The 23,892-nt window shown below is 47.9% G+C and overlaps 1 protein-coding gene across 3 annotated transcripts in view; it reads left to right on the top strand.

Annotated features, from left to right (window-relative positions):
• Window positions 1-23,892, top strand: part of RPS6KA5 (ribosomal protein S6 kinase A5) — a 174,128-nt gene that overhangs the window by 132,244 nt on the left and 17,992 nt on the right. For all 3 annotated transcript variants that reach the window (XM_002719601.5, XM_051826133.2, XM_051826134.2), the window contains 6 exons: window positions 721-804; window positions 4,071-4,174; window positions 17,516-17,666; window positions 21,007-21,168; window positions 22,062-22,187; window positions 22,560-22,693. In XM_002719601.5, coding sequence (XP_002719647.2) covers window positions 721-804; window positions 4,071-4,174; window positions 17,516-17,666; window positions 21,007-21,168; window positions 22,062-22,187; window positions 22,560-22,693 — 761 coding nt within the window. The remainder of the gene's footprint in view (window positions 1-720; window positions 805-4,070; window positions 4,175-17,515; window positions 17,667-21,006; window positions 21,169-22,061; window positions 22,188-22,559; window positions 22,694-23,892) is intronic.

The raw sequence follows: 23,892 nt of genomic DNA, 5'->3' as shown, positions 1-23,892 counted from the left end.
TAAAGTAGGGGTCCTCAACCTGTATGTATATTACTATAGAGGGATTCTTTTTTCCCTGTTTAATATATATGTGTAACTACTTATATTTACTCCCTTTTATCATGTTAGGGTAAGTCATGTGACACAGTCATTTAAAAAATTACTTATGTTTATTTTAATTAACTTTCAAGCCCAAAATATTAAATTGGCTCTTGAATTGTTACAGTTCTACAGAAGAGAAACATCTGTATTTAAGAGAGTCATTTTGTCCATCAGTAAAATCTCCGTTCTCAGTGCCAGATCTACACTGTAGATGGAAAGCCACAAGTGAATTTTTTCCATCCTTTTGGATTCCATGTCTCCCCTTCTTGGCATTGAGTCTTCCTTCCCCCTTCAGGTTTCCCAGTCTCCTATCAGAAGAGGAAGTCACCCACACTGCAGGGTTACGTCAGCTTGGGTTGCCCTACTAGGACTATTTGCATTCTTTTAAAAAAAGTTTTGTTTTTTTAAAAAACTGAAATGCATGAAAGATGATGGGTGAATGGATGGATGATGGTAGGGTTTCAGGCGGGGAAGTTTTTCTGACAGGATGTCTGTCCAGGACGCGTGGTCCCTCCTGGTGACCAGTGGGTTTGTAGGTCAATTCTACTTTGCGCTCACCACTGATGCGTTAACGACTTTCTTCTTTGGTCGCTCACCCTGGTGGCTTGAACTGAATCCCTCTTTTGTTTGTTTGTTCAGACTGAAAGAGCATATTCCTTCTGTGGAACTATCGAGTACATGGCTCCAGACATCGTCCGAGGGGGAGACTCGGGACATGACAAGGTACGATCTGTTTTATGTGCTTCTTTATATATTTGTATCAAACACGCAGTGAGGACCGTAGCTACTAACAGAGGTTTATCTTCAACAGCAACTCTGCTTCTTGTTAAACTTGATACCTCAAAACTGACTAGCCCTTCAGATAATTTTTATTTTATTTCCACATAAAGAGCCTATATCTTCAGCAAAGCACCAACTATGACACTCTTAAGAAAGTACTCTTTTTCGGTCGCGTGGGCCCTGGTGTTTCACAACACTGGTGAAGCACTCGGCACCGTGGAGGCGGCACCGAGCCCGGGGCATGTGCACGTTGTGCCTGCCTGAGTCGTGATGGTGATTCAGGACGGTGCTCTCTGGCATTGCTGATGTCTGGTAAAGAGACAGAGCTACATAATCGTTGCATCTCCTTGACTCAACTCAGGCTCCTCACCTGCAGGGTCCACATGTGTGGATTCAGCCAACTACAGATTGAAAATACTTGGGAAAAAATTCTGTCTGCACTGAGCAGGTGCAGACCTCTTTTCTCTTGTCCTTATTCCCTAAGCAGTACAGTGTAGCAACTATTTATAGAGCACTTCCAGCCTATTAGGTATTATAATTAATCTAGCTATGACTTAAAATATACAGGGAGATGTGCATGAGTTACATGGGAATTCTGAGCCACTTCGCATAAAGGCCTTGAGTATCTGCGGACTTTGGCATCCCCAGGGGTCCTGGAGCCCGTCCCTCAGGAGTCCCTAAGGCTTTCTCATTGCCAGTTTCTGCCTGTAATTTTGCAGAGGTCCAAGGGACCATGTTTGTCCCTCCAGCAGAAGCAAACATCGTACAAACCTTGGAAAAAGAGAAACTAAGTCTGTTTTCCTAAGCCCTCTTTTTTTGAAGACTTATTTTATTTTATTTGAAAGACAGAGAGAGATAGAGACAGAGACAGAGAGAGAGAGAGAGGTCTTCCATCTGCTGGTTCACTCCCAAACGGCCAGAGCTGAGCTGATCTGAAGCCAGGAGCCAGGCGCTCCTTCCTGGTCTCCCACGTGGGTGCAGGGGCCCAAGGACTTGGGCCATCCTCTGCTATTCCCAGGCACATTAGCCGGGAGCTGGATTATCAGATGCCGGCACTGCAGGCTGGGGCTTTAATCCGCAGTGCCCCAGTGCTGGCCCCCAAGCCTTCTTTTTCTTTTTCTTTTTTTTTTTTAAACAAAAACCTCCAGTTTTTGGCCTCTACATTCTCCCTGTGCAAAGTGAAGATGATAGAGGCAGCTTTCTCAGTAATTATGCTATAAAATGTAGGTCACAGGGCCTTTTCTTTTATTCAAGGGTACAAAGTTTGTTCAGTTTTTCATAACACTTTTGCTTTATTAATAACTTTCTCCAAATAAGGGAATTCTGACTGTTTTTGGTCCTGCTCTTCCCCTCTCCCACATCCTCTTTCGGTATCTGCCTGTGGGATTTTCTGGTCTCCCCTCCAATGACTAATCATACGTTTAAAAGCCCATGTTTCCAGTCTGTGTGGTATTGGTTTAAGGCCCATGCTGGAATCTGATTTTGGTCTCTGCATCATTTCAAATCCAGCAACAGATTATTCTGAGAGTTGACTCAAATGACAGTGAAATGGCTTCTGCAGCCAGATAACCATCCACTGGCCGGTTTTGTTTGTTTTGTGATATTCTTTGAAGCTGTTGGAGGATTTTCTGGGATTTAACTGTTAAAATTAGAAAATTATCTTCTAAGATTTCATGGAATTAAGGAGTCAACTTTCAGAGAAGACCTTCCATCCTTTCTAGAATTTCTGCATCCATGGGTGCTAAGAGCAGTCAGTCAGTATTCTTTCCCACAGAGGAACACCCTGGTGACTGTGAGTTGATTAAATGAGATAATGTATGCACAGCGCCCATTAGTGTTCAATAAATTCCTTTCCTCTCTTGATTTTGTTCTTGCACTTCTGTGTCATGTGTCAGCGTCCAGTGTTTTCTTTGAAATAGCTTCAGCCTCACACATTCTGTGTCACCTCTCTGAAAATTCAGCCCTGGAATTTAGAAGCTGGCAGTTTAACATTTTAATAGCCAGTGAATGTTTCTTATTGGTATAAGCTTGTAGGTTCAGCTGTTACTGACATCCTGATTTGCCTACTTACAAAAGAACTAATTTTCAATATATCAAGACTCTTTAAGCCATATGTAATTTGCTGTGCTCACACTTCAGGTAAGTGCAGTTATAAATTGTTCCAATGTAGGGCACATTTTATTTTCTACTGTTTGAGATCTATCCATCACATAGATTTATGTGATAGGTTCTGTAAGAGGAATTGATTTAGGCAGTTAGGAAAAAATTAACACCCTTGGATGAGATATTTTTCATCATTTTTGTTCTGTGACTTTAAGGAGTTTCGTAAGGTCCATAGGAGTTTAATACTCATAAAAATCACTAATTAGTACTCCCCCCCCCACCACCACCATCATATGTCCAAATATTTCACCTACTTCAAATTTCAAAAAAAATTAATTAATATTTTTTTGAAAAGCAGAGGGAGACAGATCACGCTCCTGGCTGCTGGTTCACTCCTCAAATGCCTGCAGCTGTCAGGTCAGCCTGGCCCTGGGGTTGGACCCAGGGGCTGAGAACACAGTCCAGGTCTCCCAGGCAGGGGCAGGAACCCAGGTAGATGTTCCCTCACCACTACCTCCTGGCATCTACATTGGTGGGAAGCTGGAATCAGAAACCAGGGCTAGGAATTGAACCTTAGCACTCCAGTGCAGGTTGTGGGCATCTTAACCACCAAACACAGCACCCAGTCTTCTTCAGAAATTTCAAAATGGATTTCAGGTTAGAACTTCTCTGAATGAGGTGAAGCTTACTAGTTGAGGAAATGATTCCAAAGCTTTCTGTGCTGCAGTCGCCTGGATATTTTGTTCTCTAAATGTCTTCATTGTGTGTGCTAATTTAATTCTTCTTGCACAGAAAGTTAGTGTACAAAATCTTTTGTTACAATATTTTCCAGGGGCCAGAATGCCAGTTAGGACTTTTCCATATTGGAGACCTGGACTGAGTCCCAGCTCGTGGCCTCGGCCTGGCCTGACCCCAACCATCGCAGGTGTCTGGGGAGCGACCAGCAGATGGGACTGCTTCTGTTTGTGTGTGTGTGTGTGTGTGTGTGTGTGTCTGCCTGTCTCTCAAATTACAGAAAGAAAAATGCTTTTTAAATGCATAGTTTTTTCCTTCTTTTAAAAAATGTTTTAGTTGATAATGTATAAAACGGAGTTGCTGTTTTCTAGGCCGTTGACTGGTGGAGCTTAGGGGTCCTGATGTACGAGTTACTGACGGGAGCGTCTCCTTTCACTGTGGACGGGGAGAAGAACTCCCAAGCTGAGATATCCAGGTAAGACCTAGCAAAGTGAACGGACTGTTTTCTTGAAAGAGCTGATTAAAATTTCTCTCATTTCTTAACAGGAATGGACAAAATGATGTTTAGGTGATAAGTTTACACTTATTCATATTCATATGTATTTTTATATTTCATGTGTTCCATTAGCTCTTAAGTTTCATGGGATTTTTGTCATAACTTCTGTATGTTCCAAAGCACATTATCTTCAGCTGCTAGGTTCATCATATATTGAGAAGTTTATCGAATAGATACTTTTTCTCCCCTGTTTTCATTTTTCAACTCATGAACTTAGGCTCAGCAGAAAAAATACCATAAAATCTTTGGGTCCTCGCGGCGTTATTCCACCTGTGTCCTTCATGGTAGGTACTGCAGCCCCATTGTTCCCTCTTTGCTTGGGATGAGATCTGTCTGCCCACTAGATTGTGAGCTCTGTGAGAGCAGCAGGCATGCCTGCCTTTGATCCTCAGTACGTACTGTGTGGAATTCGGAATATTTGCAGAATAAAATCAGTAAATGAAGGACTAGCTCAACAATGGTAGGCACTACACTAAGACTCATTTTGTTTTTGTCCTGTTTTTACTTGGATTTTATAACTTTGAGAATGGATTTGACATAACATTATTTTCAACTGAGATTCCACATGCAGCGAAGATGGAATGGCAGGGACTGGATTTACCCTGCTGCCTGCAACAGCTTTAACAGTAGGCAGACACGTGGCACCGTGGTTTGGAAGACACTGGACACCTCCAGCAAAGGACAAGTAGCCCTGAGCAGATCAGTGAGGGGAGTCCTGTGCTTGGCCAGCTTACTGCCTTGAGGGAGTCCAGGCTGCAGCACAGGGAGGGGAAGCCCAGATGGGGATGAAGACGTGGACTAGGAGTGCTCAGAAGATCCAGGCGGCTGGAGTTGGCAGGACAGAGTGTGGGAGAGGAGAGCGCTGCCCAGGGGTGTGCGGCAGTCCTGTACGGAGGGCTGATGAGCCCTGTGAGGGAGCTCCTCGGCACAGTTAGGAAACTGCTGCCCTCCAACTGCTCTGCGGTTTTGTAGCTTCAGTCTACTAGGCTTTTTCTCTTTAGTGGAAATTGACAACCTGAGTCTGAAATTCTCATGGAAATGCAGAATACTTTAAAAAGTTCTATTTTTTTTTTTAAGAAATAGAGGCCGGCACCGCAGCTCACTAGGCTAATCCTCCGCCTGCGGCGCCGGCATACCGGGTTCTAGTCCTGGTCGGGGCGCCGGATTCTGTCCCGGTTGCCCCTCTTCCAGGCCATCTCTCTGCTGTGGCCCGGGAGTGCAGTGGAGGATGGCCCAAGTGCTTGGGCCCTGCACCCCATGGGAGACCAGGAGAAGCACCTGGCTCCTGCCATCGGATCAGCGCGGTGCGCCGGCCACAGCATGCCGGCCGCGGCGGCCATTGGAGGGTGAACCAATGGCAAAAGGAAGACCTTTCTCTCCGTCTCTCTCTCTCACTGTCCACTCTGCCTGTCAAAAAAAAAAAAAAAAGAAATAGAACAATGTTTCAAGACTTATAAGCTATAATAAGACACTGTTGATATCAAGGTAGGCAATCAATGGAACAGAATAGAGTTCAGAATTAGAGCTATACATACAAGGCTACTTCAGAAAGGTTTATGGAAAATGGAAGTAGAAGTTGATTTTGGTAGAAAAAATTTGAAATCTGTGCATATTGATGGTCTTCAGAAAGTTCCTGGAAAGTGAATATTAGGAAAAAGCATGGCTTTCAAATTTAGGGGCATCAAAATAAACTTACATTTCAATTCTAGTTTTTCATGAACTGGCTGAAGGCCCCTTTTATGTAGGCAGCTGATTTTTGACAAAGGTGAAAAGTCACTTCAGCAGAGAAAAAAAGCACGCTCTTCACCAAGTGCCAGACCATTGACTATTCTGATAAAGCAAAATGAACTTCAGTAAATACATCTGGTTCTCAAACGGACCGTATATCTAGACAAAAAGCCTAAAGCTTACCGAACTTCCTGAAGAGCACGTGAAGAAAAGTCTTTTTGACCTGGAGTTAAGGTGAAGATTTCTCAGGTCAAACACAAAACATGCACTCCGGGAAAGAAAATATTGATGAGTTGGACCAATAAAAATTAAATACTCTGCTCTCTGCTCTGTTAAAAGAAAGACAAACCAGAGAGCACAGACCAGGATTTTAAATCATGACTCTGATCAAGGACTGCTATCCACAGTATCTAAAGAACTCAAAAAAAAAACGAACACCCCATGTAAAAGCAGGTGAAAGGTTTGAACAGTTTCAGCCCAGGAAGGTGTATGAGCAGCAGATGAGCACCTGTAAGGCGATCAGCGTCGTCAGTGTTAGGGAAGTGCAGGCTGACCCCACAGCGAGATTCTGTGATGTGCTCGCAAGAATGGCTGCAGATACAGAGTCTGACCGCGCCACGAGCTGGTGAAGCTGCAGGGGCCGGCTGCTCCCACCCAGCAAGGGGAAAGGTGGGGTGGAGTAGACTTCCAGCACTACTGTCTCACCTATCTGTTCCACTCCCAGGTAATCCCCAGAGAAATGAAAACAGGTCCAGAGAAACACTGTACATACCTGCTGGCAACTTTATTTGTAATAACCAAAAAGTGGGAATAAATATCTGTCCACAAGTGAGTGGTTAAACAAATTGTGATTTATCCATACAAGTGGAATATTACTTAGCAATAAAAAAGGAATGATCTTTTGATATCCACAGCAACATGAGTGGTTGTCAAAAATAATTAGAGTGAAAGAAGACAATATAGGGTTTATGCTGGATGATTCTAGTTCTAGAAATTTCCAGCTGATCTGTAGTGGCAGAGTCCTGGTTGCCTGGGGTCAGGAGAGAAGGAGGGCAGAAGAGAAAGGAGTGGGGAGTGACGGGCAGATTCGTAATCGTGGCTGTGCTGATGGTTGCACAGGTGTATGCCTTGTCAACTGTATACTTTGTGGAAAGTTTATTGTACTAAATAGTTAAAAACTTTAAAATACACCTTTTCTAGGACAGGTTAGGAGGTAAATTCTATTTCAGTTTATTTAATACTAAAGTCAAGTGCACAAGACTGTTTTGTTTAAATCATAGTGGCTTAAAATCATACCTATTACAAAACTCTATAGATACAACTTTTCTTATTTTAAATGGATTTTTGGACAATTTGAAGATGCCTCAGGATTATTGGAAACCTTGGTGACGGTCTTGGGAGTCTGGGTACCACTGCAGTGTCGTACATGTCATGGGGACAGAGGCCAAGGGCGCCCTTAGCCCTACGACATTCAACAGTCTCCGCTGACCAATCCACATGTACACATAATCATTTTTATAGTCTCCTTTCCACACCAGGTCGGGTGATTCTGAACCAAGTGATGTTCAAATCAAAATTTTTTCCCATTTATGTCAATCAGTTAGCATTCTGATTTTAGGAAGAGAAAGAGATACTGAATCAGGTTGTCTAAAAATCTTAAAACTAGAGCAAATAGGTTTTTCAAGAATTTAAATAGGACTTCTTCCTTTAATCAGTTAATTATCCACTTTGTAATGTTAATAACCGTGTTTAAAGCTTAGTGTTAACCTGTGATTGTGTGTATGTGTGACTGAAATTTACAAACAGTATAATAACTGAATTATCCTAAATTACCTTTTCCTTTCAAGGTAATCATTCTGACTGTCTTTCCTGGTACAAAATCTCTTAGTCTGTTCTTAAAATATGTATCATTCAGATAAATGTATCATTATCTTGTCCCAAAATGTCTTAATTAGCTCAAGCTTTTTCTCATTATTGAATTCTTCCACTACCTGATTATCATGATCGTCTCTGAACTCTGCATACATCCTTTATTTTTAAAATTTGAGACGCTTCAAAATAATGTGCTATTCATGTCATCAGTGCGCCATCATTGTCCGCAGGTGAGACTTCAGGTTCCGGGTCGTAATCAGATCTTACAATGAGAAAACAGTCTGCAGCCTCCTTTCCTCCCTGAGCCTGGTGGCCCCGCACTGTCCCGGAGAGGTGGGTCCTGCGTGTGACCCAGTGGCCAGGAGGCCCTGGCTGTTAGATGGAGCCCCCTTACGATAAACTCCAGCTGTCTTCCCTCATTCCTGCTGGTTAAGCTGTCCTCGAGAACATGGAGGAATCCTATGACTTCTTTCCGCACGTGGACTTGGGGTTTGGAGAGTGTTATCCAGTTCTGGTCCTGGTTCAGGCACAGTCGTTCCCGATTCCTCACATCCTGGTCCCGTTCTGGACAGATGCTGAGGTGTTGGTCCTGGAGACCCGAAGCCTTGCTCTCGAGCTTTCCTGCGTATCCGTTTCTTATTCTCACGTCGTGTCTGTAGCACGTGCTTCTCTGGTGTGCTTTCCTCAACCTTCTGTTGCCTTTCTCTGTGGAGTCTCTTCTCCCGGGGTGTGTGTGGGTGCTGCCGGGCAGGCCTACCCGGTCCACGACACTGCAGGACGACCCTGTGTCCCTCAGGCTTCAGTAGCTGTGCTGACCCAGTGTGCCCTGCCTGAGCACCAGGACATACAGGTTCTTTGCATCTTTTCCATCCCCCGACAGATTCTTTCTTTGTCTTATTTCTTCTGCCTTTTGAGATGTAGAAAATATTTGCCAAAAAATTTTTATTTGGTATTTTGTTATTCATTAATAAAATATGCTCTATGAATATTTCATTGTATTATTATAAGCATAATCTTACGTAAGTCCAGGCCTAAGTGTTACCAAAGTACAGGCATTCCACCATACCTGCAAGTTTCACACCTGTGGATTCAAACAACTCTGGATTGAAACAGTTGACCCCCCCACCCCGAAAAATTCTAGAAACCTCCCCTAGCGCAGAACGTGAGTGAGCCACATGCGAGCAGTGCACTGAGTCCATGCTGGTGCAGCGACAGCTGCGCACCCCTCTGTGGCCTCCGTGTCTCTCCAGCACTCAGCTGAGCACTAGTTGCTGGTGTCTCCAGGTGTTCATGAGCTGTGTCATGAAGCCTGCGATGGCGGTGTGCGTGCTGAACATGTACTCTTCTTTTTCTTGTCTTTATTCCCCGAAAAGAACAATGCAGCTGTTTGTGTGGTGCTCACACAAAGCTGAAGCTACGTGCTGTAAGTAACCTGGGGGTGATTCATAGTGTACGAGAGGACTGCACGGGCTGTGTGCAAATGGATCATCGCCTGCGTTAGGGACTTGAGCGTCCTTGGACTTTGGTATCCAGGGCGTCCTGAAACCCTGCCCCGCGGTTGTGGAGGCACAGGGCTCTCCTTAGTGCTGCTCAGGTCAGGCTCAGCAGGCTGTAGCCTGCAGACCACATTCTTTCTGCCACCTGTTTGTGTGAGCTAAAATAGGTTTTACCTTCCTGCAGGCTGAAGGAAGATATCGATGCAGAGTGTTTTGTGACGCCCGAGGATGATGTGAGTCCAAGCCTCAGTGTCCCTCAGTCAAGTTTTGGCCGAGCACAGCTGTCCTTGGGTGGCGGGTGCAGGCTTCGTCTCCAGCCCAGGGAGGAACTGGAGGATGAGACTCGGCCAGCTACAGTGGAGGAGAAGGATGTATTTGCAAAGTGAACGTACACGCTCAAGAGGAAGGGCGGGCACTCCTGGGAGTGAGCTGCACCAGTGAGGTTCAGGCTCATCCCTTTACGTGATCACAAGAGAGCAGAGGAATTGAATATTCTGAGGGGACGATAGTCGGGGCAGGCTCTGAGTACCACCCGTTTTTTCTTTTTCTTTTTCTTTTTTTTTTTTTTTTTTACAGGCAGAATTAGACAGTGAGAGAGAGAGCGGCCCCAAATGGCCGCTATAGCCAGCGCGCTGAGCTGATCTGAAGCCAGGAGCCAGGTACTTATCCTGGTCTCCCATGGGGTGCAGGGCCCAAGCACCTGGGCCATCCTCCACTGCACTCCCGGGCCACAGCAGAGAGCTGGCCTGGAAGAGGGGCAACCAGGACAGAATCCGGCACCCCAACCGGGACTAGAACCTGGGGTGCTGGCGCCGCAGGCGGAGGATTAGCCTAGTGAGCCACGGCGATGGCCCCATCCATTTTTCTTTTTTTCTTGAAGTCTCCAAAGTGTCATGCTGTCAGATGCATGATTAGTAGGAATGCTGGCCATGGTGATTTTATGATAATGTTATTATTTTGATGGTTAGCTATAGGTCACCACGGGGCCACAGCCTGTAGCCACGGTAGGTGTGTCCAGCTGACACCAATTCTGAGCAGTGGTTTTGAGGTAACAGCAGTTTGGGTTACCTGAGCCACAGCACGAAGCAGGCCAGGGTTTGGGAGGGTGCTGGGGAGCCACCGGCGGGAACAGGGAGAGGCTGCTGCCCACAGCCCCCTGCTCGCCTGTAACCCAGCCATGCTCGCTCCTGTGTGTGCCAGAGCTGAACAGTTGTCAGAGACCAGATAGCTTGTAAACCCAGAACCGTGTCTGGCCCTGTTGTTCGTTTTCCACTGTCCATTGCCAAGTAACAAATTACTGCACGACTTAGAGGCTGAAAGGAACAAGCATTTCTTACCTTGCAGTTTCCGTGGGTCAGGCCGGCCCCTCGCGGCTGCAGTCAGGTGTCGTCGGGGCTCTGGTCATCTCAGGGCTCCGCTGGGAAACGATGTGCTTGCACACCTCTGCGGCTGTCGGCAGGATCCGGTGCCTCGGCATCGTAGGGCTGAGGCCTCTGTTCCCTGGTGGCCACGTGGCCTTGTGTAGCGTGGCAGCTTGCTCCATCAGAGGCGTGAGCTGGATGGCAAGCGGGAGTCTGCCAGGAAGAGGCACTGTCTTGTTCTCAGTAATCAGTGGGGTGGCCGCCTCTCCCTGCGCTGTGTCACACTGCCTGGGAGAAAGGCGCTTGGGCCAGCCTTCGCTTAAAGGGCTGTGGGTACAGAGGTGCAGCCGGCCCGGCGACCACCGACCACCCTGGAATTCTGTCTGCTGGGGGCTCCTTACCAAAAAGATGGCCCTGTGCAGTTCAGGTGATCACTTTATCATTGTCCTCCCAAGGAGTGCTTCTCTTCAGGTGGTTGCTTTATTTTTTAGGTGATTACTGTAATACAGTGGGCTCATGTGAGTTACTACATTCTTCTGAATACGAAGTCAAGATAGCAACTCCGTTGTATTTTTGAATTCTATCCAAGTCAGCCCATCAGTTAACACCTTGTGTTAACCCATTTGTATCTTTTAAAGCTTTGTTTATGGATGTCTTGCTTTTGGAGTCATGTATAGAATAATTGCAGGTATCTTTTTTTAAACTCTGCTTTAATTCTTATTTAAGAAGAAATCAAATTTATTCTTTCCTTGGCCTTTTTTTCTTCCATCTTCAGGATAGAATCCTGCATCAGCAATTTTATGAAGCCTCTCTGATTCTCAGTCTGCTCTTCATTTTTTCCCTCATTTTAGGAAGAAGGAAAAAATGTCAGCATCTGATTTTGCCAGGGCTTTTTTTAACTCATAACACCCCAAATCTATTCATGTTTGGCCCCATAACTATTTATCTACACATTCTGCCTTTTTTTTTTTTTTTTACAGACTTATTTATTTGTTTGAAAGACAGAGTGACAGAGAAGAGAGAAAGAGATCTCTATCCGCTGGTTCACTCCCCAGACGCCCACAGCAGCCAGGGCTGGGTGCATTAGCATGAAGGTGGACTGGAAGCCTAGGGCAGTTGGGACTCAGGGAGGAGGGCGACTCAGATGGCAGCTTACCCACCAAGCCGTGGCACCCGCCCCCAGCCCTTTTGTAATTTTATGTATTAGAGAGGCAGAGTTACAGTGAAGGAAAGGTCTTCCATCTGCTGGTTCACTACCCAGTTATCCACAACAGCCAGAGCTGTGCTGATTCGAAGCCAGGAGCAAGATCTCCTGCGTCTCCCACGTGGGTGCAGGGGCCAAAGGACTTGGGCCATCTTCTACTGCTTTCCTAGGCCATAGCAGAGAGGTAGAGCTGGATCGGAAGAGGAGCAGCTGGGACTAGAACCAGAGCCCACATGGGATGCCGGCGCCACAGGCAGAGGATTACCTTGCTGGGCCACAGAGCTAACCTGTCCCCCAGCCCTTCTGCAGGGTGCAGTAAAACCCTGTCCAGATTCAAGGGTCCAAGATGGAAGAGGTGTGGCCATGAGAGAGAAGGAGGCCCTTGGCACTCACAGCCCCAAGCTCTGTGTCTTCTTTTCTCTCAGTTTCCTTCTGATCCTTTTTCTCCTGCTTTGGGCAGTTAGATAAATAATCCTGTAATTCTGGGAAGACAAGGAAACCAGAAAGTGAGAGTCAGCAGCTCTACCTCGTGAGCTAGGAAAGACTGTGAGTGTTTCAGTGGAGGACAAGTAGAGAGCCTACCCCGGGAGAAGGCGCGCCGCTGGCAAAGCAGTGAGGGGCCATGTGCAGGCATCGCGTTCAAACTGTGCCCAGAGGGAGCAAGGCGCTGTCCGCGGGGCCCGGCGAGTCCCTTCGTTCATTGACTGTGGAGGGCTTGAGTGTGAGCCCCTGCTCCCTTGGAGTTTGCACGGTCGGCTAAGGAGAAACAATAAAGAAATACGTAAGATGCTATAAATGGATGCCAGGACGCCAGATAGGACAGAGGAAATGGGTAGAGTGGAGTGGGACGGCTCAAGACAGCTCCTCTGACAGACCCGTGAGCAGAGGCCGCAGTGGGGTCGGCGGTGGGCGATGCCCCGTGTCTGCTGCGTTGTCCTCAGGCGGGGACACTTGTTATAGAGACAGTTCCTCCTGTGTATTTGTGAACGTACAACACACGTGGACAGAGTTGCCGTGAGCACTTTGTCACTCCCTTGCCCGCAAAGGAACGACACTGCTCCCAGCTGATCGGTCTTCAGTAGACTTAATTTAAACAGGATAGAAAGAGAAACCCTTGAGCAAGGGGAGCTCTGAAAGAAAGGGGAAGCTCCCATTACTATTTCACAAACAGCTTATATAGTATATCATTGCAGAAGCATGTAATGCAAGCTTAGTCCATGCTACAGTCCATGCGGCGGCGCTCCAATCGGGTGCCTGATCACGCACAGTCCATGCACTCCTTGTCCAACCATAAAGGTGATCACGTGTCTTCATCCAATCAAGCTCCTGGTCACGTAGCAGGCGACTCGGGTGCTAACAACAAGCTTCCACCTGGTGTTTTCTCAGCCTTGGTCAGTGGGAAAAGAAGTACGGGAAGCCCCAAGGCCGTAGTTGTAGACTCAACCCTGGGGTCATGGAAGGGTCCCGATATCGCAGCTCAACAGAAACCATAAACATCCACACGGCAGTAACTATTGCAAACGGTCAGCAAGCTAAGCCTTAGCATGTGGGCCCATGGCCGGCTCATGGGTCCCCACACACTTCTAAAGCATTTTATTATGAAAGCATTCAAACATCTGTCACACACACACACACACACACACCCACCCTTGCTTCCTATCAGCCCTGCCATTTAGCCGTCGAGTCTCAGCATAGCCTGTCTCACTCTTGTGTCCTGACCCTTTATCCGCTAAGATCTTAAGCTAACCAGTTGTGCTTTTCTCTAACCAGGTGGGTTTTCAGAAACTTTAACATTCAGAAATAGGAAGAAAGTTTGTATTCATTTTATATTGATACAGATTTTTATTTCATTTTATTTTTCATGCATAGTTCTTCAGTCCACTTGGACTTTATTTGGGGTTGTGGTATAAGGCTATAAGGCAAGGGGTTTTGCCCTTGTGCTTTTACTTTTCCACATAGCTGGTTTCTCTAACGTGTGTTGAACAGTGCAGCCTGCCTTTAGTTAACCGGCCACTCTTTAAGAATGTTAACTGAGTTTTTATATATACCTGGGTGTTTTTTAAGGTGTCTCTTCTCTTCACTTGATTTGGTTGCTGTCTCACTTTTATAACTTTGCTTTATAACACATCCTAATATGGAGCTGGGTGTCTTGTCCCCAACTTCATTTCTCAGAATTTTCTTAGCTGTGCTATGTGCTTATTCTTGCAAATACATATTAAAGTCAACCAGGCTGTAAAATACCTTGCTGCCATTTTAATTACTGGTTCTATTTCCTGCTTTTTGGAAGGCAGTCTTTCCTTATCTAGAAGACGGGATAATAATAGCAGTCTTTTGATCAGTGTTGTGTGGAGTCAGTGATCCACGCACGTGCAGTGTTTAATGTGTGTATCTACTCAGAGCCTGTCCTGATTTTGCAGAAGGCTCTAAGATTTATTTGGGCCCTACCTAATTGCAATTCATTTCTGATGTTTCTCGGATCAAGTTTGAAGCAAGAAAAAAATAACTTTGGGTTATTACCACGTTAAATCAAATGGAGCTCAATCAGCTTCTGCTCATGTTGAAACGATGCAGAAATCAAGTGCATTGGAGGAAGTGACGCGGAACACCCCAGAAGTGGCTCCCTGCCTGTGTTGCAGGGCGTCCTCCACTCCCGTCCCCACGTCTGCAGTGCCTGTTCTGTGTGGCCAGCCGTGGTCGGGTTCAGAAGGATTCTCACACCCACGCACCACCAGAGGCGGGATCTGGTGTGAGATTCACTTAGCTGTGTATTAGGGTCAGGACAGGAAACAGTGCATCAGCGGGTCAGCCTCAAACACGTCTTTCTCAGGGATCCTTCTGACTGCCCGGGCTTGGCTTGCCAGCCAACAGAGGGCACAGTCAGCCCTTGGAGAGGAGATGGAGCGGGTGGGTGGCTCCCTCCAGCACGGGGAAGTCACCACAGTAACTGCAGCTTACACGGCTGCCCCTTGCACGGCATCCGAGGCCCCAGAGAGACACCACTGGGTTGAAGAGGGAGCACACGGAAGCTGGGGCTCCCTGAAAGCCCTGGAAAGTGTCCTGGAGGAGAAGCCCCTGTGGGCCTGTTCTCGCTCTCATGCACAGGCAGCGGTCTTCCAGTGGTAGCCGTCACATCCGGGCGCAGCTGCCGTGTCAGGCTTGGCGTTAACCTAGACCGCCTCACAGAAATGTGCCATAAAATTAATAAAAAGCGAAATCCGAGGTGGTCTTCACACAGAGGCAAGGTTTAGCCTACCGTGAGCCCTTTCTCCTCACCACCCCATCCCGGGTTTCTGATTCTGTTGTGGCGCCGCACTTTCCCACGGGAATAGTTTCAGAACTGTGAAGAGCGCTGAGGAAGCCCTGTGCTGCCCTGCAGCCCGGTGAGGTCCCCCGGCCTCCTGGAGCCCCAGTGACGTCCCCCGGCCTCCTACAGCCCCAGTGAGGTCCCCCGGCCTCCTACAGCCCCAGTGAGGTCCCCCGGCCTCCTGCGGCCCCAGTGAGGTCCCCCGGCCTCCTGCGGCCCCAGTGAGGTCCCCCGGCCTCCTGCGGCCCCAGTGGGGTCCCCCGGCCTCCTGCGGCCCCAGTGGGGTCCCCCGGCCTCCTGCGGCCCCAGTGAGGCCTCCCGGCCTCCTGCGGCCCCAGTGACGTCCCCCGGCCTCCTGCGGCCCCAGTGACGTCCCCCGGCCTCCTGCGGCCCCAGTGAGGTCCCCCAGCCTCCTGCAGCGCGAGTGAGGTCCCCCGGCCTCCTGCGGCCCCAGTGAGGTCCCCCGGCCTCCTGCAGCCCCAGTGACGTCCCCCAGCCTCCTGCGGCCCCAGTGAGGTCCCCCGGCCTCCTGCAGCCCCAGTGACGTCCCCTGGCCTTCTGCAACCTGAGTGAGGTCCCCCAGCCTCCTGCAGCCCCAGTGAGGTCCCCCAGCCTCCTGGGCGCTTACTGCTTTCATTTCTCATCTGCTGGGCTCACGTCCTGCTGGGCCTAGCCATGTATTGCTGCTTAGGAAAGGGAAGGATCTGGGGCTGCCTCAGTGGTTTTCCATGCTCGCCCATCAGCACTGTGTTCAGAGTTGGACTCCAGTTCTGCCCGATGTGGTCCCTGCCCCGTCAGAGGCTAAGACCTCCGCTCCCCGTCTGCTGCACTTGCCAGCCAGAACTGCACAGCACAGCTGCTGTGTGTGCCCGGGACAGCCTCGCCAGCTTGTGTCTCTTCTCTCTCTCTCTCTCTCTCTCTCTCCCTCTCTCTCTCTCTCCCTCTCTGCCCCCTCTGGCCGTGGCACCTGTGCGGAGCCGCCCCTGGTCTGCGTGCTCTTCTTCTGGAGGCAGCTCCCTGCCTGCCCCTGCTGCCATGGTGGACGTCGTTGTCTTCCCAGGACTGGCTCTTCCTTTGCCCAGCGCCCGCCCTGGAGCAGGCTTTGAGTAGGGTTGCATGGCTCTAAGGTTTATGAAATCACAGATGACGCAGAGTCGGTAGCCTAAGAGGATGACAGCCAAGTGTACACCCCCCTGCCCTGATTCAGCAAAAGTGAGTATCAGCGGCAGTGTGTTCCCCTATATCCTGATCCTTTGCCAAAAGTTGAATAAAGGTGAAGAAAATGGGAACAGCTATAGTTATTTTCTCCTGAGAAACAGTTCCGAGCATCACTCTCACATATGTCTGTGCCTGATCTGGAAAGAGTCGTCTCTGTCATTGCTGGAACCCCTGGCAAGCGGTGAGCCATGGGAGAATGTTAAAGTACCCAGAAGAGAGGATATTGCTTGCTTCTTTGCTCGAGCTACCAGCATTTTCTTTATTGAGCATAAACGACATGCCAGGTGCTACGTTGAACACCGCACACATCGTAGATCGTCAGAGCATCATAATTCCCATTGGAGGTAGATGGTGTTTACAGGTGAGGAAGCTGAGGTTCAAAGAGGTGAATTAACTGCGCGTGGGGCTGGCGTTGTGGTGCAGGGAGTTAAGCTTCTGCCTACGACACCAGCATCAGCTCCCTGCTAATGCACCTGGGAAGGCAGCAGAAAATGGCCCAAGTACTAGGGCTCCTGCCACCCACGTGGGAGACCCAGATAGACTTCCTGGCTCCTGGCTTCTGCTGGCCCAGCCCTGGCTGTTGCGGCTATTTGGGAGGTGAAACAATGGATGGAAGATCTGTCTTGGTCTCTCCCTCTCTCCCTCTCCCTCTCTCCCTCCCTCTGTGTGTGTGTGTGTGTGTGTGTGTGTGTGTGTCTTTCTGCCACTCTACCTTTCAAATAAATAAATAAATGCTTTAAAAAATAATAACTGTGCCAAGGTCACACAGCCACTGAGCGGCAGAACCAGCCCTGGACTTGGTACAGGCCTGATGATAATCCCTGTTAGGACTGACTTATACTGAAATGTGATCCAGTATTTTTTTGTTCATACTCATTTGAGTTTCAGATATTTGATTTCATGGCATCTCATTTTAAATATCGGTTTTCAACTTTATTGGGATCCTGTTGGTGCTTTTAAAATATTTTTATCTCTCTGCCACATGTGCTTTCATTTCAGAGTGAGTTTCACCTTCTACTAAAAATACTGTAGCGTCGTCCCCGGGTTGTTTTCACAGCGAGTTTTGTCTGCCCACAGGAGAATATTAAAAAGTGAGCCTCCATATCCCCAAGAAATGAGTGCGTTAGCCAAAGACCTACTTCAGCGCCTTCTGATGAAGGATCCCGAGAAGAGACTGGGCTGCGGCCCGCGGGATGCAGATGAAATCAAGGAGCATCTCTTCTTCCAGGTGCGTCTGTGGGACAGGGTGGCCCCTGCTGTTCGCAGGGTGATGGATCGGCTTTCTCGGGAGGTGAGCGAGTGCCGTCCCTTCCTGGGGACCGGCTCTCCCGTTTCCCCTTGCATTGTGCCTTTTTTGCTTTCCTTTCTTGTCACGACAGGGAGGGACCCTTTATGAAAGACCAGAATTGTACTTGCATAGACTACGTGGAGTGGGGGTGGGGAGGTCCTAATCGCGTTCTGTTTCCTGCGCGCTGGCGGGTTAGTTTCTGAGTAGTGATTTCCATTGGCAGTCTTGGGATTCAGACACGTGGACCAGGGAGGTTTTGTTCTATTCTTGACTTTTCTTGGTTCATGAGCTATTATGGCCACTATGTTTCACCTTTTGTTTTTTAATTTTTATTTCTTTGGGAGATAGAGGGAGAGAAAGAACCAGAAAGAGGTTTTCCATCCAAGGGCTCACTCTCCATATGCCCACAACAGCTGGGCCTGGGCCAGGCCAAAGCCAGGAGCCCGAAACTCAGTCGGGTCCCCGCGTGGGGGCAGAGACCCAAGTACTGGAGCCATCAGCTGTCGCCCGGGGGTGTGCACCAGCAAGAAGCTGGGCCTGGAACCCGTGGCCTGGGTGTCACCATCCCAGGCAGCGTCCCTTCCGCTGCGCCGGACGCCTGCCTGCTTCACTCTTTAGGCGGTGGTTTCGTGTCCTCCTCGCTCAGAGCCTGCGATTCTCGGTGAGGCGTCCGTGCGGGCAGTTACGCGTGTGCTCTCGTCCTCGTGCCGACGCTTCCTCATCCTGAAAAGGCTGCGTGAGGCCGTCTACAGGACACCCAGACGTCTGCTCAGTTTAGTGCGCTCAGCGTGCTCCCCCCAAAAACCCTGCTGTTTAGTAACTGTGGGGAAGTGAACGTGGCTGAGTTTGCTGGCCGTTTCCATCTAAGTGGTCAACCTGGGCGCCCTCACACCCCGAGCGAGTAATTCCGTCGTATCAACACATGCGCCTTCCGTGTGTGAGGTAGAAAGGGGCCATCGCACGTTTATTCTGTACTCTATAAAGCAACCTGTCACATTCCTTGCATCAAAACAAATGAAAAGTCTATGCCAAAAAAAAAAAAAAAAACTCTCCTGTCAAATAAGTTTGCATGTTGCTATGTATTGCTTTCTAAATATTTAAAACGTACTGACTAATGTTTAGAATTATCTCTGTATTTCTGTGCTCAAAAAGACCCATTTACTTCTCTCACTTTACCTGTTTTTCAAAATACCACTGCACATCTTGTAGAAGTCCAGTAGCTTAGTGAGAAACGCATTGAGAATAAAACCAACGTCTCAGTGTGCACATTTCATAAATGATAGGACTTGGAAAGATCACTGTTTGAACAAACTGTTTCAAATACCTTGTTTAGAAGTTTGGCTAAAACATTAACAATCAAGTAAAATTCAAGAAAGTATTCAAACAAAAATACCCCCAATTATATTTTCCTAGGAACTTTTGCTCCATTGTTCCTTGTGTTTGTGAATATTATATAGTATGTCATTAGTATTAGAAAATTTTTCCTTTGTGTTAACTCAGAATAGTAATTTGAGATTATCTACTTGTGTTGACTGTTTAAATCACAGGGAGACTTTCGTAAAGAGCAGAGTTTTGCTTGTAACTCTAAATGGAGGCCGGCGCCGTGGCTCACTAGGCTAATCTTCTACCTGCAGCGCTGGCACCCTGGGTTCTAGTCCTGGTTGGGGCGCCGGATTCTGTCCCGGTTGCTCCTCTTCCAGGCCAGCTCTCTGCTGTGGCCCGGGAGTGCAGTGGAGGATGGCCCAGGTGCTCCGGCCCTGCACCCGCAAGGAAGACCAGGAGGAAGCACCTGGCTCCTGGCTTTGGATCGGTGCAGCGCGCCGGCCGTGGTGGCCATTTGGGGGGTGAACCGACGGAAGGAAGACTTTTCTCTCTGTCTCTCTCTCTCACTGTCTAATTCTGCCTGTCAAAAAAAAAAAAAAAAAAACTAAATGGATTTTTCTCCAAAAGAGGAAAGGAGGTGGAGGGGTCGTAACAGCATTCAGATTTCTGTTTTAAACGTTCGCCTGCCAACGGCGTGTTTCCTTCGATTGCCCCTTCGCCCTAGGAGTTGCTCTTCATGTGTGTGCAGCAGCCAAGCACAGCTCCTCTGCTGCTGACAGACGGGGTGGGGGTGGGGGGCAAGGCGAAGCCCAGGAGACAGTGCCCAGTCCTGGCCCCCCCACGCTGGCCTTCCGCTGACAGCATCGGTTCTTACCCCGGCCTCCTCTTCCTCTGGGTGAAATAACGGCGGTGACCAGAGGCTCTCTGAGACCCAATCCCACGGGAAACTTGGAAGATCTGTAGTTCAATGGTTTCCCATTTCCATTGCCTCCACACGGGAGCGGAATACATTTATGGTGGTTGATTGAACCAGGCATTGGACGGAGTCACATTTTGCCATCGCTGAAGTCAGCAGGCGTCTTAGTTACTATTCTAGCTGGTAACGCTTTTTCTCTCTTAATGGTACATGAAATAATGGTTGTGTCACCATCCGTGGTGACATCTGAAATCTGAAGAAATGTCACAGATCTGTAGGACTCAACTCAGTGAGTGTTATCTGAGGTTTTAAGTGACAGCGCATGGGAGTAGAATTGAGTGATGGAAAAACATCAGTTGCTCAGTACAGAGAGGGTTACTTCAAAAATTCATGAAAAGTTTATTTGGGTCCAAAAACATTTTAAAATTCACGATTTTTTATATATAATATGTACTTTCCACGAACATTTTAAAGACCTCCCATAGGTGGAAGAGGGATTGGCTTATCCCGTGGGAGAGAAGAGAGGCAGTGTTCCGAGTGCTGGGTAAGATGAGAGGGAGGAGCCAGCACGTCCGTGGGACCGGCTAGGTGCGGGGCGAGCGGAGCAGCACTGTTGATAGGAAGTAAGAAGATTCCCCTAGCTGGCAGTCATCGGGTCCGCTGCAGTTTCTGGTTTTCTTTTCTTTTCTTTTCTTTTTTTTTTTTTTTTTTTCCTTCACACCTTTTTCAGGCCAGCTCAGGATGAGTCCTTTATCTGGCATCTCTAAGGGGAAATGAGCATGTCTTGGCGCCCCCTAGAGGACACTGTGAGACTCTGCAGAGATGGAAAGCGGTCACCCTCAGGGCTCTGCCTGGGCAGGCGCTGGAATCTGCTCAGAAACGCGGGCTCTTGCTTGGAAAAAGAAATTCTTTCCATCATTGCTCTGAAATATCTGCCCTTCGTTTTAGCCCTGTCTGAATCTGTCTGTCTTCGTTATTCTTAGAAAATCTATTTTGACTTTGTTGATTTCTCTTTGTACCCATTTTCTTTCTCTGCTTCAGAAAATCAACTGGGACGATTTAGCTGCCAAAAAAGTGCCCGCGCCATTCAAGCCGGTGATTCGAGACGAACTGGACGTGAGCAACTTCGCCGAGGAGTTCACAGAAATGGACCCCACCTATTCCCCCGCAGCCCTGCCCCAGAGCTCCGAGAGGCTGTTCCAGGTAGCGTCCGCGCAGCCGTGCTAGAGCTGGTGGCTTTGTACCTGAGAGTCTGTGTATGCCCAGGCTCTCCCGTGGGAGTTACAATAGTGTGTTACTTTTGCCTCTTGTCGTATAAAATACCCTTCAGTCCACAGTGTTACCTGGTGCTTTATATTCAGGGAATAATGTTCATTACTTTCCAACTGCTACAGATTTAGAAAGGGCTCTGGATTTGGAAAAGGCTCTGTAGCAGACTGACGGTGAAATGCTGGACGTCCTCAAGCTCTGCTGCTGCTGCTGCTGCGTGTGCTCGCACAGTGGTTAATCTGGCCCCGGACCTGTCTTGTCCGTCCCATGTCACGACCCAGCCGATGGCTGGACACGTAGTAAACGATTTACAGAAGCGTTCGCTGATGAATTAGTGAGCAGATTCATCGGCTTTGTGTCACTTCATTAGATTTTCTCCCCTCCCAACGGTAATTATGCTGAAGAAATAGACTAAACGTCAAATCGTTGCAGAATTCGAGACCCACTTTAATGAAACTTACGTTTTCCCAGCCTGAAACCAGCAGCACTTCAGACTGCTTTGTCGTAGCACCTCAATGACATCTTTTTGAGGAAGTCAGTCGTGTCTGTAAGTGAACTTCTGTCAGCAGCACAGAAGTCAGATTTTGAGGGTGGAGTAGGGAGAAACTCTTGTTCTCCTTTATTACTGAATTGGTTGAATTCTGCCAGAAGATGGCATTATCTCCCTCTGTAAAGCATTTTTCTATTGATCTGAAATAACACCACATTTGGGGCTGCAAATAAGATCAACTCGGATTGCATCTCAGCACAGTCTGACCTGCCCCAGGGGGACAGCCTGCCCCAGGGGGACAGCCGCAAGTCTGTGGTCCTCGTCTCCTCTCTCTCAGGGCTATTCTTTCGTGGCTCCTTCTATCCTCTTCAAGCGGAATGCAGCCGTCATCGATCCGCTGCAGTTCCACGTGGGAGTCGAGCGCCCTGGAGCGACCAACGTTGCCCGGAGTGCGATGATGAAGGTACACAGATGTGGGTGTTAGTGATGTGGTGGTGGACCACATGAGGGTTGAAGTGCCAACAGTGGTTATGGTTAATACTCTCAAGTCCAGTGAATTTGACCAATGAGCAGTTTTTAAAAATGAATAACAGGAAATATTTCCTAGAGAATTATTACCAGTTTGAATGAGCTCCCTTTTATAATAATAATTATGTATTTTAAATAAAAGTGATAGATGAAAATAGAAATGAGCTCAGTAAGAGACAGTTTAGATTTTACATGTATTTCACAAATATTGATGAACGCTAACAATCTTACATTGCTCTACAGCTGTATTTATCCCTTATACATAGCTAACACTTTCTAAAGTTGAGCGGTATTGGCTTCTTATCAGGACTCTCCATTCTACCAACACTATGACCTAGATCTCAAAGACAAACCACTGGGAGAAGGAAGTTTTTCTATTTGTCGAAAGTGTGTGCACAAAAAAAGTAGCCAAGCATTCGCCGTCAAAATAATCAGCAAGAGGTATGACCGTTCCTAGCAGTCTTTCTTTGTATGTGCATCCTGGCCGGTGAATTCTGTAAAGTAAAAGCTGTCTGTTGAAAAGGAAGTCAGCAGAGGTTAGAAGGCTTTCACCCACAGGTTTAGTCACTGTACTTCTGGCTCTGTTAGACAGGTAAATCCTAGCCTGATATGCTTTGAGTTTATATAGAAAACTTTCTTGTGATGGTCATGTAGTTAATGTATTAATTTTGTATTTATTTAGTTAGTGATTTCAGCAGTTACTTCCATCTCTGTTAGCTACATATTTGAAGTGTTTTGTTTGAAGTTATTCAGTAAACTGCTGATTGCTGTGAGAGCCAGCTAGTCTTTTTGGTGACTGACCATTACCTTTGTGATCTTTTTTTTTTTTTAATATTTATTTATTCATTTGAGAGGCAGAGTTAGAGAGAGAGAGAGAGAGAGAGAGAGAGAGAGGTCTTCCATCTGCTAGTTCACTCCACAAATAGCCACAATGGCTGGAGCTTGGCTGATCCTAAGCCAGGAGCCTCTTCCAGGTCTCCCACGTGGGTGCAGGGGCCCAAGCACTTGAGCCGTTCTCCACTGCTTTCCCAGGCCACAAGCAAAGAGCTGGATTGGAAGAAGAGCAGCCATGTGGGACGCTGGTGCCACAGGTGGAGGCCCAGCCCACTACACCACAGTGCCGCTCCCACCTTCATGATCTGCATGCTTAATCCCAAATTGCTGGGCAAGCAGGGCGTCCATCTCTTCATATGACTAGTCTTTTCTCACTCAGAGATGAATGTTCCAGAAAAATGTATTGCTTTTCCTGGTGGTTGGTTTGATTCATTAAGTATAGAATGTGCATTCTGAATTTGCTGTAAGTAAAAACAAAATTAGGGTTGGAGCAATACCAGCATAGACATTTCAAGAGAGGTGGGCATTTGGCCTAGTGGTTGAGACTCCTGGATCCCACGTCAGAGTACCTGGGATCAGTACCCAACTCCAGCTCCTGACTCCAGTTTCCTGGGAAACAGCATGGATGGCTCAGGTGACTGGGTGCCTGCCACCCACATGGGAGACCCGGAGCCTGCCACCCACGTGGGAGACCCAGATTGAGTTTCCGGTTCCCAGCTTCGTCCCTGGCCATATCCAGCCTCAGTGGCCATTTGGAAAGTGAACTAGCAGATAGGAGCTGTGTGTGTGTGTGTGTGTGTGTGTCT

Source organism: Oryctolagus cuniculus, chromosome 20, assembly GCF_964237555.1.
Source record: "Oryctolagus cuniculus chromosome 20, mOryCun1.1, whole genome shotgun sequence".
In the NCBI taxonomy this organism is placed as follows: Eukaryota; Metazoa; Chordata; class Mammalia; order Lagomorpha; family Leporidae; genus Oryctolagus; species Oryctolagus cuniculus.
This window is presented reverse-complemented; position numbering and strand designations above follow the sequence as displayed.